Source organism: Cryptomeria japonica, chromosome 8, assembly GCF_030272615.1.
Source record: "Cryptomeria japonica chromosome 8, Sugi_1.0, whole genome shotgun sequence".
Taxonomy (NCBI): Eukaryota; Viridiplantae; Streptophyta; class Pinopsida; order Cupressales; family Cupressaceae; genus Cryptomeria; species Cryptomeria japonica.
This window is the reverse complement of record NC_081412.1, coordinates 536,960,073-536,977,471: the sequence shown is the minus strand read 5'-3', so window position 1 is coordinate 536,977,471 and position 17,399 is coordinate 536,960,073. Positions and strand designations below refer to the sequence as shown.

At 36.4% G+C, this 17,399-nt stretch overlaps 1 protein-coding gene across 8 annotated transcripts in view; it reads left to right on the top strand.

The window, feature by feature from the left end:
• LOC131027668 (uncharacterized) overlaps positions 1-17,399 on the top strand; it is a 279,605-nt gene that overhangs the window by 168,492 nt on the left and 93,714 nt on the right. For all 8 annotated transcript variants that reach the window (XM_059209613.1, XM_057957741.2, XM_057957746.2 and 5 more), the window contains 2 exons: positions 4,138-4,322; positions 4,467-4,549. In XM_059209613.1, coding sequence (XP_059065596.1) covers positions 4,138-4,322; positions 4,467-4,549 — 268 coding nt within the window. The remainder of the gene's footprint in view (positions 1-4,137; positions 4,323-4,466; positions 4,550-17,399) is intronic.

Genomic DNA, 17,399 nt, shown 5'->3' with positions numbered 1-17,399 from the left:
CAGAACGTGCGGCAGGTCGGGACCTCTGGAAAGAGTATTTGCACGCTGAGGATGAATTTCTTGAAAAAGGGTCTACTGCAGAAAAGGAGAAAGTGCTTTCATAAAGTGCAAAATTCTTTTAAATTCTTAAAAAGAACTTTTTGGCCATAAAGTTCATTTCTAACTGCCAAAACAGTTGCAAATCTTGAGCTCCGTGCATAAGCACTTTTTTGAGTGCTTTTTGGTAGTTATTAATTGCCTTTTTGGGTAGTTATTATTTCTCCTTTGGTGGTTGTTGATATTTTGCCTCCTATTTATGGGCATGGGTGCTATGTTGTATTGATGAATCTGGGCCATGTCATGTCCCCTCCTTGATCGTTATATATATCCTAAGGAAGTAATTATTATTATTAATTAATATAATAATAATAACGAATTTCTATTTGAAATTTATTTATTTATTAAATGTATTATTTAAGTAATATCTATTACTAATCTTGAAATATTCAAATAAAAATAAACAATAAAACTATAATAATATAAATAAATAAATAAGTTAATGTATTTAATATATCTAATAATAAAGAAGAAAATATTATTAAATGAACGATTAAAATGTTAATATATTTAATATATAAAATAATAAAGAAAAGTATTATTAAATGAATGATTAAAAGGTTAAGGTATTTAATGTATTAAATAATAAAGAAAAAAGTATTATTATTAAATTAAAATATTAATACACTATAGTTTGTGCGGAAGGGACCCGTGGAGGGATGTAACCCTTCACGGGGTATAAGGTAGAGGTCACCACGGGAGAATAAGAGAAGAGGAATACGGGGGGAAGACTATGGGGTCTGGAGACATACTGTCCGGGAAAACATTACGGTATGTATATAAAGGCTGTTAACAATATCATACGATGGTATTGTTAATACAATCTAATTTGGTTATTACACTTAATATTAATAATACAATTTAATATGATCAATACAATATGATACGGTCAGTATAACACAATGTTGTTAATATATTATGGTGCTGCTAATATAATATAATAACTGTTAACACTGTTAATGTAATACAATACATTAATTCAGTCACATATTAACATAGTGATATTGTTAATGTAATATAATATAAAGATGGCAAAATAACATAATGATGTTAATAAAATCTAAATCTCATACGGTTAATCAAATCTGATATAATATTGCTAATATGGTAAGATATTATCAATGTAATACAATACTGGAATGTAATAAAATGCAAGTAACATAAAATAATGTTAATAACACAACACAATATAATGTTATTAGTGACATTGTTAATATCAATATGATAAATGGGTTCAGCCATAACCAACTACTGTCATGATATGTACATTGATTCTTTATCACTTATACTATATAATAAATATATATATACAATGGAGAAGGTAGGGAGTGGACTGCAGGAAAAAGGAAGAAGGTAATCAGACTTCAAGGTAAGAATTCCTCTATTAAATACTAGGTATAGTATATGATAGGTTCTTATTACTAATATTAATAGGTGGTATTAAGGGTAAAGGCTCATTAATATTAGTTATTATTAGTTCATGAGCAATGGGTAATGGGTAAAGTCCATTGATAGGTAATGTTAATGGTGGTCTAGTGAATATTTATACACATCTTAATGTATAGTATTCACTAGTCATAAAAATAGGGATAAGATATAATCTTGTAAATGTTGTATACATAAGTTTGCATATTAAAGGATTATGAATACAAGGTATTTTAAGAAATATATTGCATATGTAAAGGATGGAAAATCATATATATATATATTAATTAAAGAATACATTAAGAATTCATGTTAACACAAAGGATAGTTTATGAACTGAAAATGTTATGCAAACATATGGCTTGGTTGATTAAAACTCAACCAAGAAGAGAAGGATTGGGTCAATCCCCTTTGAGGACTTGGATGATGGAGGCATCACCCAAGACAAGGAAAGGCAAGGGTCTTCCTTGGCTGGCTTGGGAGTAAGAGGTTATACCCAAGACAGGACTCAAAGGTCAGGGCGATCCCCTCTGAGGACGTTGATGATGAAGGCATCACCCAAGGCAAGGAATAGACAAGGGTCTTCCTTGGATGGCTTGGGTGTAAGAGGTTACACCCAAGACAGGATTCGAACTCGTCTTCGATTTCCTGGAAGGCCTTGGAAGGGGTTCCAAGAGGGCGAGCTTCACGGCTGCCTAAGGACATCTTGGAACTAAGGGGTTCCAAGAGGGCAAGCTTCAAGGCCGCTTAAGGACATACTTTCGTATGGCATTCGTATCCTTTTTATTAGATGAAATTATGATTATGTTAATTTAGTATTAAAGATAGATTGCAAATTAAGAAAATGGCTTATATATATATATATATATATATATATGTTGTATTCTAACAATTTGTTTTGCAGGATAGTAATCTCTAACTAGTAGGGACATTACAGGCCACTTGTTTTGTTTTAATCTTGGCCATTCATCTAAGTTTTGAAACTCTATTTAAAGGGGTTGGTTTTCCCTTTTTTTGGTAAGAAGTCTAAGATTGTTGCTGAAACTCTGGCGAAATTCATGTAGAATGAATGGAAATTAAAGCTGTCTCATTTCTTTGTGAGTGCATGGTCTCCTTCTTCACCATTTAATATTCTTGTTATGCATTTTGCTTTCAGATACTATTTTTGGGATAATATTTGATAGAAACCTTGGTGTTCATACCATTAAGGATTGGCTGATTGCCATTTCCCCCTGCATGGTTAGTCTGAACCCATTTATGTGTTTAGTTCGGTTGTTAAACATCAAATGAATGGATGTCAAGTTCTGCATTTATGTTTAGTAGCATGAAAATTCAACTCCCTTTGAAGATTGCACTAGATTTTACAACATTGTGCTTTATTAGCTGATAATGTTAAATCTGGTTTTTTGAGGTTTCCGTCTATTTTCCTGAATATGTTATCTTAGATAAATTAATTAGATATTCTCTATCTCTTTTCCCTTCCCTTTTCCCCTTTTTTATCAAAAGAAGCCATACAGTCAAGCTGAGATAGTATCAGTCCAAGCAAAATCAGATGATATAGGACTATTGAACTTTAGGGAACTCATTCGAAACCAATTCCGTCTAACCTTAAGTCCCCTTTGTGTTTCCAGCAAAACACATCAAACCGCTAAGCTATTCTGCTGTCAAGACCTGACAATCAAAATATTGAGGTAATCCCCATTGATAATTAATACAGCATTAGGGATTTCCTTATCTCAAAGAGGATAGGCTTCTTAGTATTTCTATTTTGCGTTGGCCGGATGAAGTCGTAAGTTCCGTGATTTTATACACGTCAACACAACCTAGCAGCCAATGGGTGGTTTGGAATTCTCAAGGACTTAGTGGTTTATCAAGGGCAACCGAGAAGGGTTGGAAGACCTAAACATCCGGTTATAGTCTGAAGTTTTGCTACTTTGCAAGAACACTTAACGGAGATTTGAAGCCTAAAGGGACTTAGCAAGAGTTTGAAGCTATCTTGGATAGACGAAAAGTCGTACAAATCCAAACATAGGCTTAAATTTCGCAACCTCATAGCTTGCTGAATTTTGATCAAAACTTCACCAAACATGAAAATGTAGACATCCATTTGACCCTTCTGCAAGATGAAGTGAATACTTGGCCATGAACCAACTAAAATTCTTCAAAATTTTGATCACTAGCTACTGCAAGCAAAAAATAAAGAAGAAAACAACCAAGCTAAAGAAGGAAATGTTTTTAGTTAATGCAAGATTGCTTGTGGACCTTGATGCTCCTGCATCAGTAATGCAAGGTGCGCATCTAGGCGAGAACACTACCCAGCTAATTTTAGAGTGCATGCAGATTTAATAGTTTCTTTAGTTGTTTCTATATTTCTATTAATGTGTTTTGTTAAGGTGTTGCACTATTGCTCATCACTGACATTTCTTTGATAGGATGTAAAAAATAACAGTTCTGTTAACATCTTGATTGTGTTGCTGAAAGTATTGAATAAATGTAAAGTAGAACAATATATTTGGATTCATGTTATTTATTTCAAAATTTTCACATTAATTTGTTTATGGTACTATAATATTATTATGGGTGATCTAGTATAGTGATGTCCTAATATGTTGACAGGTAGATCTTGCTAGAAAAGAGCTGAGTGACATGATATATTCAGAAAAAGATACAGTAAAGCGAGCAAGTCATCCTGTCACCAATATTCTAAGCTCTTCAGGAGGCATTTTGAATGCAAGGGTTGATGATCTACAACTGTTATCAAAGAAGCATGATACATCAGCTATATTTGAATTTAACATAAGGTTTGAAAAGAAATCAATCCCATCTCTTTTTGTAGTTAGTTATGCTACACAAGTGGTGGTACCAAATTATTGGCAAGATGGTTGTTAAAAAGCATTCATGTAGAGGAAAACTATATGATCTTATTTCCTTTTAATGTGGTACAGGTCGGTTAGTTATCTCGATATTATGGGGAATGAAAATGAAATCAATGTGAAGCTTATCGACATAACTCCCATGGACCCTCTTTGTAAGGTTTTCTCATTTTCTTATGAGTAATTTATTTCCTAGGAAGAAGTGATTAGGATCATTAAATTATAAAAAAGTGAAAAAGTGTAAATACAAAAATTTAAGTGCTTTGGTGAATTTCAGTTGCAATAATTTAAATGACACAATAACCTCTAAGAAATTGGTATTCTGTTATGATACTTTCTGATTTTTTTTTTTAAGAATGATTCATTGTGTAAATCCACAATGATGCATTAAGGTCCAAAGAAAATTAATTTACTAATCATAGTAGTTGCAGGTTGCAATTAATGTTTAACTGGTTGTCACAATCTTAAAGTTCAGCCTCACTAGTATGCTATTCTAATAGATGAAGAATATCAAGATAATAGTAGATGTACTGGAAGGGATTTTTCCCAAAGCTAGTGAAACATTAATTAATTAAGCACAGGGATGACATGCAATGACTGTGAACATGTTTATCTAAATAGTTGCAATGACATTTTGTTGATATAATGAATGCCTATAATTACAGACTACATTATAGAGCAGTTGCTGAAGTGGAGCATAATGTTCCCATAATGATGAGTTTTCTATGTTGATCTGCATCATGATCATGACTTTGATTTTGACTGTAAAAACCATTTAAATTTGGAGGACGGGAACGACATACACAATCCTTTGGAGTAATAACTTTTCAGTCAACTGGATCTTTTTGATTACATGAATCATTATTTTATCATATTACATATTCTATTAATTTGTGTTGAGAATGCATTAGTCAGAAATAGAAATATCATAGGGCACATTTTTTAAGTTACATGATTGGTCTGATTTTTCTTGATACGATCGTTATAATTACTCTGAAGATTATTTGTTGGACCATTACTATAAATAGTGCATGCCTACTAAATATAAGAAAACTTTTATATTATATTTGTGTTCACTCCTTTTAACAAGAATGTACATTTCACCCTCGGAGAAAATTCTGGATAGCAAAACTTGAACTAATTTAGGATCTAATCAAATCTTCAGTCGTTGATCTTCACACTTTGCTAACAGATGTGAAAATTTTACCAATTTTTGAAGCTTCATTTAAGTGGTCCTAGCTAGGATTTTATGAGCCCTATGAAATAGCCAAATCAAGACGCCCAAATGACTTGCTCTTATTGATGGGTGAATAATGTGTCTCATGTTTTCATACAAATTAGTTTAATTTCATGCCTAGTCTATCTTGTATTACACCCGTTTGTCCTCTAAGTTGCTATAGTTATTAACTTATTGTGAAAGAATTGGTAATAAACATGATTGAAAGAAATACAAATTCTTTGGCACTTAACCTATCAGTAAGTACTAATTTGGCTGGTTGTGTGAATAGGGTCCCTCATGATTGTGGGGAAAATTATGGAGGTTACTTTGAAGGCTGTGCTACTCTTTCTTTAGTATGTAGTTAGAATAGTTAGTTTGTCGCTAGCATACGGCCAATAGTGGTTTTTGGTCTGTTTTGTCTAAATCTGAAAATTGTGGCCGCAGGCCACTCCATCTCTTTCTCAAAACAATTTATGTAATAGCCGTGGTTAGGCTTTGAAACTATATGCTAGACCAGTCTGTTTTTGTATTAAACGACTATATAAACACTTTGATGTACTCAGCTGAACTTAACTCTTGGATTTTGAATCAATATAATACCGGTGAATTATCAAAAGGAGCTCTTGTGAACCTGTTTGTTAGTTTCTTCAATCGGAAACTGGGAGGCAGGGCCCCCTCTTCAGCTCACTGAGTGAATCTATGTTGCAATTTGTCTGCGAGTAAAGTTTGATTATTTATCTTTGAATTTCATTTCATTTGTATGGTTGATTCATTAGTATTTGGATTTAGATACCGTGTGCCTCAGTACTGAATTGAATTCTGAGATTACAAAGACATTTTGTGTTTGTTAAGTTCGGATATACAAGTTCTGTCACTATATCACAGTTCCTGTTGCCCGATTAGCAGATCCTGTCGCCAAGGACATATGAATATAAATCGATGTAATTTCAGAAATTATTTCAGATATGATAAGGACTTAGGACATTTTATATATTATAAGTATCTTTGATTTGTGTGGCATGCTTTATTTAAAAGTATGGTGCGCTTAATTTAAGAGTGTGGTGTGTTTAATCTAAAGGTGTATAATTTAATGTTTATTTTGGGAAGTATGTGTAATTAGGTCACTTGGGTTAGAGTTACTTTTAATTAAGATAGGATTTGTCTATAAAATAGGATTGTTCCTTTAAAAGTTAAGGATTAGGTGTTTGTTTATGTAAATGCATTACATTCCCACTTAAGTCACCATCTTCATCCCTTAGGCAAATAGCCCCAATACCTCTCACAAGTCTACGATCCCTCGGATCGACATATTTAGGTACAAACTGAGGCAATCGACATTATGCTTTTCAAGACACAATTAAGAGTAAATCCAGTCCACAGTTTTAGCCAATCACTTCTCTTTTTAAAGTGTTCCACTACATCTTCTAGAAAGATCTTATTTAACCTCCTTAAAGCTTCTGAGGAATCTTTTATTTATTAAAGTGACTTTATAATATTATTTTATTTTAGTCACTTTAATTAAATTAATTAAAAATAAAGTTATCCTTGTGATTTAATTTATTTGGGTAGCTTTATAAATAATTAATTTAATTTTATTCCCTTATAATGCGTGATCGTAGCCTATGGGAATAAAATAGGCTTGACGGCTATACTAGATGATTACTTCGAAAAAGGGGACATTACAGAGTGGTGTGGCTGTGTAGAAAAAAAAGGGGATAGGCTGCATGCTACATAAAGAAGAGTGCGTAGAAGAATAGAGGTACCGATAGGAAAGGGAGTGAGCAGCAATCCAAGAAGGGTGTGGGTTGCACAAGAAGTAGATGAATGCTGCTTTTTGATGGCTGCAAGAAGAGATGGATAATATAATGTTATGAGGAAAGGTTAAGGACCCGTGCAGAAAGAAAGTATTGGTAATTCTGCATGGAAGATGAAGAAAGACCTGTGTAAAACAGAGGAAGTTCATGAGCATAAGGAGAATGTGTGGAGAGTGTAAAGAGTTTGTGGCTATAACATAGTATACAAAATAGAGAGGCCATTGGCAGGCCATTATTTTAAATATTATTATTTTACAATGTGACTGAATAAAACTATTCTATTTCTTTGTTACACGTGAAGAATAGAGTCTCTGTTCTGTTTTTGTGTTTGAGTTTGAGTTTGTAGGTAGGAGAGTCTTTCTCTTGCATCAAAAGGCATTTCAATAGCATAGAGATATAGAGAGAAAATTTGAAAGTTTATCCAATGAATTGTGGAATATAAATTTTGGTTGTTTACTTTCATATTGTTGATTACATTGCCTGCAAACTTGGGTAACTTTTTCTTTTTTACACTAGGACTTACCATGATTTGGTTCTAATTCAAATCTAGCACTTGGAACTTGCTTGCTAGGGACTTTTCATTCAAATGTCCCAGTGCTTCTCTTGCACTCTCAACCCCAAAGGGGTTCCTAAAGTTGATAGCATTCGGTTGTGGATGACTTCATGTCTTGTTATGCTAATTATAACACTCTTTCAGAGTAGATCTAGAGTGAAATGCCACTCACAAATATAGTAAACATGAAGAAGTGAAGCGGGAGCATCTCCAGTTCATAGCAATCTTGCATCAACCAAAAACATTTTCCTTTCTATTTGCAGTTTTTGAGTTTTCCTTTCTATGTGTCCTGATTTTGGCCCACCGGATCCCGTGGAGTTGGATTCTACTTGAAGACTTGATCATCTTTCTTGCTTTCAAACCACATCTCATTTGGATCACATTCCGGCAAGATATCGCTACCGGTTTCCGTGACAGTTTCTTGTTACCGGTTGCTTGAGACCTATTCTGGTGATCTACTGGAACTCATTCCGAAGCTTGCGGAGTCTTGGATGTTGATCTCGATGTTTCTTGGCGTGTGGCCGATCTTCTACGTTTCATCCTTTGGATTTTCTGGAGGAATCTCTTGGTGGAGGCCGACCTTGTTCATCTTGCACATTAGGTCTTGTTCTTCGGGTTTTGATCCTTTTTGGGCCGACCGGATCCTTTGGATCAATATATATATATATATATACTTGTAATCATATGCTTTAGAATGTAATCAATCAGAGAATTAAGAAGGATCAGATAGATAGACTGTGCCTAGAAGATAGATCTTTCGATTCAAGGTCTCGATGTGACCTATTCTACCAGGGCTGTGTGCCGGTATGTTGTAACTCGGTTGTTACCGGTTGGATGCAATCAAATTTCATGCAATAAAACTATCTGTTCTGCATTGCCTCCATCATGTCCGTGTGTTTCCGTTGTGTTTACTCTTGCTGACCGGTTTGGACTGATCTCCTTGAGGTCCCTCCTCACCGGTGACTGCTTCAAGTGGTATCAGATCGAAGTTTCGTTCACGAGCTTGCGTGTCCTGAATTTTGTTGTAGGGTGGCGGATTGCGGATCCGACAGAGATAAGAGTTTTGCTGACAGAATATGAGGACATCATTTCAGATAATGTACCTAATGGATTGCTACCTGTTAGAAGTATTAGTCATTGCATGTACTTGGTTCCCGGATCTAGTTTGCCTAACAAAGCTGCACACCGGTTGACACCGATAGAAAATGAAGAATTGAATAGACAAGTGCAGGAGCTATTGAAGAAAGGTTTGATTAGGGAGAGTTTGAGCCCTTGTGCAGTACCAACAATATTAGCACCTAAGAAGAATGGAGAATGGAGGATGTGTACCGATTCAAGAGCAATAAACAAGATCACAGTGAAATACCGATTTCCTTTGCCTAGGATTGATGACATAATGGACTGTTTGAGTGTAGCAAAATACTTTACAAAGATAGATTTGAAGAGTGGATATCATCAGATTAGGATCAAAGAAGGTGATGAGTGGAAGACAACATTTAAGACAAATGAAGGACTATATGAATGGTTGGTGATGCCTTTTGAAATTGACTAACACACCGAGTACTTTGATGAGGCTGATGAATGAGGTATTGAAGAAATTCTTGGGTAAGTTTGTTATTGTGTATTTGGATGACATTCTGATTTTCAGTAGAACAAAGGAGGAACATTTGTTGCAGTTAAGACAAGTTTTGTAGAGGTTGAGAGAAGAGAAGTTGCTAATCAATATTAAGAAGTGTACTTTCATGAAGGATGAGTTAGTCTATTTGGGCTTTGTGATATCTGAGAATGGTTTGAAGATGGACCCTGAGAAAGTGAAAGCCATTGTTGAGTGGCCTACACCCGAAAGGATTGGAGAGGTAAGATCATTTCATGGATTGGCGAGGTTTTACCGGAAGTTTATCAGAAATTTCAGTTCAGTTTGTAACCCTATGACAAAGAGCATGAGGGGAGATCAGAAGGAATTCAAGTGGACCACCGAAGCAAACAAAAGTTTTGAATTGTTGAAGCAGAAAGTGATTGAGCAGCCTGTGTTGGCTTTACCAGATTTCAATAAGGTATTTCAAGTGGATTGTGATTTAAGTGGAACAGCAATAGGAGCAGTTTTGAGTCAAAAAGGGAGAGCAGTAGCATATTTCAATGACAAATTGAAAGATGCTCGGAAGAGATATTCAGTGTATGATCATGAATTTTATGCCATAGTTCAAGCTTTGAAGAAATGGATACATTACTTGTTACCTAAGGAGTTTGTGTTGTATACAGATCATCAAGCTTTGGAGTATTTGAATAGTTAGAGTAAGTTGAATTAGAGACATATGAGATGGGTAGAATTCTTGCAGAGTTACACCTTTATGTTGAAGCATAGAAGTGGGAAATCTAACAAAGTTGTTGATGCATTGAGTAGGAGAAGGAACTTGCTAACAGAGATGAGAGTGACAGTATTAGGTTTTGAAGATTTCAAGACCTTGTATGATGAAGACCCGGATTTTGTAGAACCTTGGAAAGCATGTAGAGAACCGGTTATGGTTGCTAGGAGCAAATAGTTGGATTATTTCATTTAGGATGGGATGTTATTCAAGGGAGTTCAGTTATGCATACCTAAGAGTTCCATGAGAGAGAACCTAATCAAAGAGAAACATAGTGGAGGTTAAGCTGGACATTTTGGCATTGATAAAACAGTTGCATTGGTGAGTGAGCAGTACTTTTGGCCCCAGATTCATAAGGATGTTTATGCCGATAGAAGCGGAGACGGAGGGGCAGACAGGAAGCCTCATTCGGAAGATGGCCGGGGGAGGAACCTAGAGGGAAGGAGAGATTAATGATCGAAGGGATCTGGATACTGGAAGGGTTAATCAGCCGGGCTAACCTGGAGAGAGACATATACTCGATCCGGAAGGTCTACTTGGGCCCACCCGACAATAATAGATTAGATGGCTCATTTCATACCTTGTAAGAAGACATCAGATGCATTACATGTAGCAGACCTATTTTTCAAAGAAGTGGTGAGATTGCATGGCTTACCTAAGAGCATAGTTTCAGACAAAGATACTAAGTTTGTTGGCTGTTTTTGGAGAGCACTTTGGAAGAAGATGAAGACAAATTTGAAGTTCAGTTCTACTTTTCATCCATAGACTGATGGACAAACAAAAGTAGTTAACCGGAGTTTGGGAAACTTGTTGAGATGTTTAGTGGGAGATAAAATTGAAAGTTGGGATTTGATCCTTGCACAAGAAGAGTTTTCCTATAACAATTCAGTGAATAGAAGTACCGGAAAAACACCTTTTGAGATTGTTACCGGAGTGCATCCTAGAGGAATAGAAAAATTGAGAGACATTAGCAGTGAAGACCGAAAGAGTTTAGAAGCAGAAGATTTTGCAGATCACATGGTAGCATTGCATATTTAGGTTAAACAACATTTGGAAGACATGAACAACATATATAAGGAGAAGGCAGATGAGAAGAGGAGACATAAGGAATTTGAAGTTGGCGATGAAGTGATGGTATACTTGAGAAAAGAGAGATTCCCGGTTGGAACTTATAATAAGTTGCAGATGAAGAAGTTTGGACCCTGTAAGATTTTGAGAAAATTTAGTTCTGGAAATGCATATGAAGTAGAGCTACCGGATAGTCTAAGTATGTAATGTCCCCATTGTGCGAGCATCAGAGTTTGTAAGAATTAGCCTATCATTTGACCCTCGTAGGCTAACAATTATTGATAGAGGGCCTCGTGTGGCAATTACTTGGTGATTAGAGACATTACTCTTCAGCTGGATTTAGGTTTTGGCCTTTGCACAGGTTTTTTTGACTCAGATTGGCACACTTACTATTTATAGTAAGTTACTATTTTGGGAGAGTCAGGGTTCCTATTAATAGAAAGACACCTGAGCAGAGCTTATTGGCAGTGTCGACCTTGATTGGGCCTTTGCAGCTATTTCTAGACTCAATTCCACATACTTACTATTTATAGTAAGTCACTATTCAGGGTTTCTATTTTTAGACAGGCATCCAATCACATGGAGAACAGGGAGAGTCGACTCCTGGCTCAGACGGCTTAGCAATCAGACAAGTACATCAAGAGATATTAAAGTTTAAGTGACTTAAGTGATTTATTTAATATTTTAATATTATTATAAAGTTCTAAAGTAACTTTATAATAATAAAGTCACTTTAATATAATAAAGTGCGTTAAGTGAATAATTTAATGTGGGAATAAATCTTTTATCCCACATTGGCCAGGAAGGTGTTTGAGCTCTCTTAAGGAAAGAATAAAAGGAAAGGCAAGAGTTCATTCTCGGCATCCAGTTGATGAATAGTATTTTGATTGATTTTTATTGTGGAGCCTAGGGCTTTCGCAATTTTCTTCTTTGATCATAGGAAACGAAAACTTCCTATTGGTAGCAATTTTGAAAGTGTGAAATAACATCTGAATTATTGCAGTTGTGGGAAAGAATACTTCAGTTCTTTCATTTGTGCAAATTGGTGTAGTTTTCTACAAGGGTTTGAAGTTTATTGTTGAAGAACATTTATAGTTGGTTGTGAATCATCCTTCTTTGGCACATGGAGTTATATCATTCTTGTTGGGAGAGATTATCAACAAGTTATTCAAGGTTTTAAGAGCAGATTGCAAGTTTGTTCTTGCTGCTACAGTGCGTGTGAACAGTGCGCGTGAACAGTGCGCTACAGTGCCGTGAACAGTGCGCATGAACAATGCCGTGAACAGTGCACTACAGTGCCGTGAACAGTGCGCATGAACAGTGCCGTGAACAGTGCGCTACAGTAGTTGGAGTTCTATAGAAGGGGATTTAGAAAGGTTGAACAGCTATATATATTTGACAAGGGATTTGCATATGAGGAGAATCAAACCAATATATCAAGGCAGCCATTGAAATACCAGGTTTTCTATCTATGGTCATTGTATTAGAAAATCATTATTTCATTGCATCATTTTCTATTATGATTATATCATGATATATTTGTAGTATTTATTTCAGTTTGCAAGATAACTGTTTGTCTTAATGTTCCTAGCTGAAAGTCAACATTTCATAATAGGAATTGCATGGCAAATGTTCGATAAAATGCTTATGGCTGTAACTCTCATTTCCATACTCTAGTTTGCAGCATATGTTATTTGCACTTTCTTTATTCCTTGGTGAAACATCATTGAAAACTCAAGCAAAACCCAAACACTGAAAACATTGAAAAATCAAACAAAGGCAGAAAATTGTGGTTGGTTAGAGTCCACCAGGTGTGGGTTCTTACAGTGGTATCAGAGCGGTTTCCTGCCAACCTGTTGGGTGATGGTTGCATTCAATTGGTGGGAAAATCATCCGTGTACAAATCAGTTTTGATTTGATTTTCAGTTGGGTAGTGAAAATGGGCTACATGACAACATTGTTCAGCGATAAACAGGCACTGAAAGAACTTGAACAATCACAATACAAGCTCAGCCGAGAGTTGTTGCGTTTAGAGCAAACGCTTCCAAAGTTTGGGTTGCCTAAAAGATTCAATTCACTTCCTACCAGCAAAGGTCAAACACCACAAAACAAAGGAGAAGAAGTGATTAGCATGTTTAAGGAGTATAGCACTCTTCCTCAAAAAATTAAGAAGGAACTTCCTTTCGTGAGTTACATGGATTTGCACCCGAGTCTTTGCCATAAGACAGAGTTTGTAAGGAAGAAATATCACACTATAGCTCATGAATTGTTTACACATGAAATGGATAGAGAATCTACACATAAGGATGATACAACTCTTCATCAAAATGATTTGGTATCTTCAAATTCCTATGAAGTATGCAGAAATTTATATGATGAATTTGATAGACATGCTGATTTGGTTCAAGAAGACACTAGCACAGTTTTGGGTAATGATTTATCTACATCATCCTTGCAAGAGGTGACTCAAGAAGTTTCTAATATAGAGGCTACTTCTGATTTTCATGACAGCGATGATGAAACTTTGCATGAGCATGAGACAGCAATGTTTTCACATGTGCAAAATGATCCTATTGAATTGTCACATGAAAGTACTCAGAAATTGGGTACTAATGATGCATTGTATGTGGAGGATTCATGTCATGGTGAGTCTGATTTTCCAGATCAGACCTTTGAAAACAAGCTAGAAGATTCATATATTGATACGGAATCCCAAGATCGTGCTTTGGATGGGCATGCAGTTACTTTGAGAGTGGAGGTGTGTGAAGATACTGTCATACCAGCAACTTCTACCTTATCAGTTGAGCCATCCTTTGAGGTACAAAGCAGCAGTACCTTAGATGTTGAGGTGTGCATGGATGAAAGCACACATGATGCTGCTTATCATGTAGTGAGTGATGACGAATCAGCCTCATATCATAGTGCATATTGTGAACCGAAAAACTTGTATGGGGGTCATAAGCTACAGAATCCTCATCATTTGGTTGGGCAACTAAAAGTGAATGACAATATGATGGCCACAACCATTGAGCATTTTAATGTTGCTCGTCAGATGTTGGCTACCTATGGGTGGAGTACTCCTTTGACAGATGAGCATGGTGATAGTGGTTTTTCCCTTGCAGAGATACATGCACTTCGAGAAGCAATTGGAATGATGAAACAAAATTACCTAAAACTACTTGCGGATAGGGATTTTCTTCTCGAGTGGGATTGCATTTGTTATGATGCATTGAAGGGAAAGGAGGAGCAGGTCAATAAGCTCACTCATGAGCTTGAGGTGACTATGGACTCATGGCAGAGTGTCGAGTTGGCTCTTCAAGAGTCACAGTTACAGATTGAGAAGCTTATCGAGGAGTTGAGTTTGGCACAGTCTTCACCAACTGCAGATATAGTACAGTTATATACAGAGGCAGTTGATGAGGATTTTATATCCACTGGTTGTAGTGAGGATGTGGTTACATCTATCACAGATATAGGTACGAAAGTTTCAGCTGGGATGAGTACCTTGGTTGAGAGCAGTAGAGAACCACTAGTTGCATCAAGTTCTCCTGAGGTCAGTACTGTGACAGTTGATGCAGGACAGTTCACTGGTAGCTCTTGTGTCACAATGGTGGATTCTCTTGAGAGTTGTGTGGTAGTACACAATGCTACTCTGTCCTCACAGGGCATTTGCAGAGTGTCATCTAGTTGGGAGTATGGCTCCCATGTTGATTTGTTTCCATCTCCTCGAAGCAAATCTGTCACTTCATCCCATGCAGCTGATTTTGGATGCCAGCTTGTTGTTTTTCAGAATCAAAGGGATCAGCTGCTCGATTCAAGTGTTGTTAGTGATGAGCCATTGACAGAGGTTGGAGCATTTTACTGCGACTACACAGTGAGGAGTGCTCATCATTTTTCTTTTGATCCACACACAGAGGACTTGATGATGCATCCGTGTGGATTGGCTCCGAGATGCCATCCTTTGTGGGATGGGTATTCATCATCTTCAGAAGATGGGATTAGCAGTTGCGAGCGCCCAACTCAGCAGTTTATGGGGGATTACTTGCAAGGACAGCTGTCAGTTATACATCATGCTGATATGTATCCAACAGGGTTTGCTACTTCTATGTCACAAAGTTTTCTTATGGGTACATGGTTACAGGATGACTATGGTGTCAGTGGGCATGATGGTTTGGTTAGTTATCACATCCATGGGAGTTTACCGAGAGCTGTAGAGAGATATTGTGTTATAGACGCTTCCAGATATTTTTATCTTTATATGGCGAATGGATGTGGGGTTCAGTTGTTTTGGGATCCAGGAGGCGACAGGTTTGGCACAGTGTATTGGATGGGTCCCATTGGTTTGCTTCACCACTTCTGGCATGGTGAAGTTGAGATCAGAGTAGCGCAGAGGAAGTTAGAGGGTATTAGAATTGGCAGACTTCCATTCCAGGTTTGGGATCCAGGGATATTGTGCGCAACTATGTTTATGTTGGTGCTACAGGAGTCGGTTAAGGATGTGTGGGACATTTCACAATTCTCCTTTTGGGCCTCCCGAGGATTGGAGTTTCTTTGCAGTGGAGATTGCTTGGGGACAAACAATTTCAGGAAGGGCGGACTGTAATGTCCCCATTGTGCGAGCATCAGAGTTTGTAAGAATTAGCCTATCATTTGACCCTCGTAGGCTAACAATTATTGATAGAGGGCCTCGTGTGGCAATTACTTGGTGATTAGAGACATTACTCTTCAGCTGGATTTAGGTTTTGGCCTTTGCACAGGTTTTTTTGACTCAGATTGGCACACTTACTATTTATAGTAAGTTACTATTTTGGGAGAGTCAGGGTTCCTATTAATAGAAAGACACCTGAGCAGAGCTTATTGGCAGTGTCGACCTTGATTGGGCCTTTGCAGCTATTTCTAGACTCAGTTCCACATACTTACTATTTATAGTAAGTCACTATTCAGGGTTTCTATTTTTAGACAGGCATCCAATCACATGGAGAACAGGGAGAGTCGACTCCTGGCTCAGACGGCTTAGCAATCAGACAAGTACATCAAGAGATATTAAAGTTTAAGTGACTTAAGTGATTTATTTAATATTTTAATATTATTATAAAGTTCTAAAGTAACTTTATAATAATAAAGTCACTTTAATATAATAAAGTGCGTTAAGTGAATAATTTAATGTGGGAATAAATCTTTTATCCCACATTGGCCAGGAAGGTGTTTGAGCTCTCTTAAGGAAAGAATAAAAGGAAAGGCAAGAGTTCATTCTCGGCATCCAGTTGATGAATAGTATTTTGATTGATTTTTATTATGGAGCCTAGGGCTTTCGCAATTTTCTTCTTTGATCATAGGAAACGAAAACTTCCTATTGGTAGCAATTTTGAAGGTGTGAAATAACATCTGAATTATTGCAGTTGTGGGAAAGAATACTTCAGTTCTTTCATTTGTGCAAATTGGTGTAGTTTTCTACAAGGGTTTGAAGTTTATTGTTGAAGAACATTTATAGTTGGTTGTGAATCATCCTTCTTTGGCACATGGAGTTATATCATTCTTGTTGGGAGAGATTATCAACAAGTTATTCAAGGTTTTAAGAGCAGATTGCAAGTTTGTTCTTGCTGCTACAGTGCGCATGAACAGTGCGCGTGAATAGTGCGCTACAGTGCCATGAACAGTGCGCATGAACAGTGCCGTGAACAGTGCGCATGAACAGTGCCATGAACAGTGCGCTACAGTAGTTGGAGTTCTATAGAAGGGGATTTAGAAAGGTTGAACAGCTATATATATTTGACAAGGGATTTGCATATGAGGAGAATCAAACCAATATATCAAGGCAGCCATTGAAATACCAGGTTTTCTATCTATGGTCATTGTATTAGAAAATCATTATTTCATTGCATCATTTTCTATTATGATTATATCATGATATATTTGTAGTATTTATTTCAGTTTGCAAGATAACTGTTTGTCTTAATGTTCCTAGCTGAAAGTCAACATTTCATAATA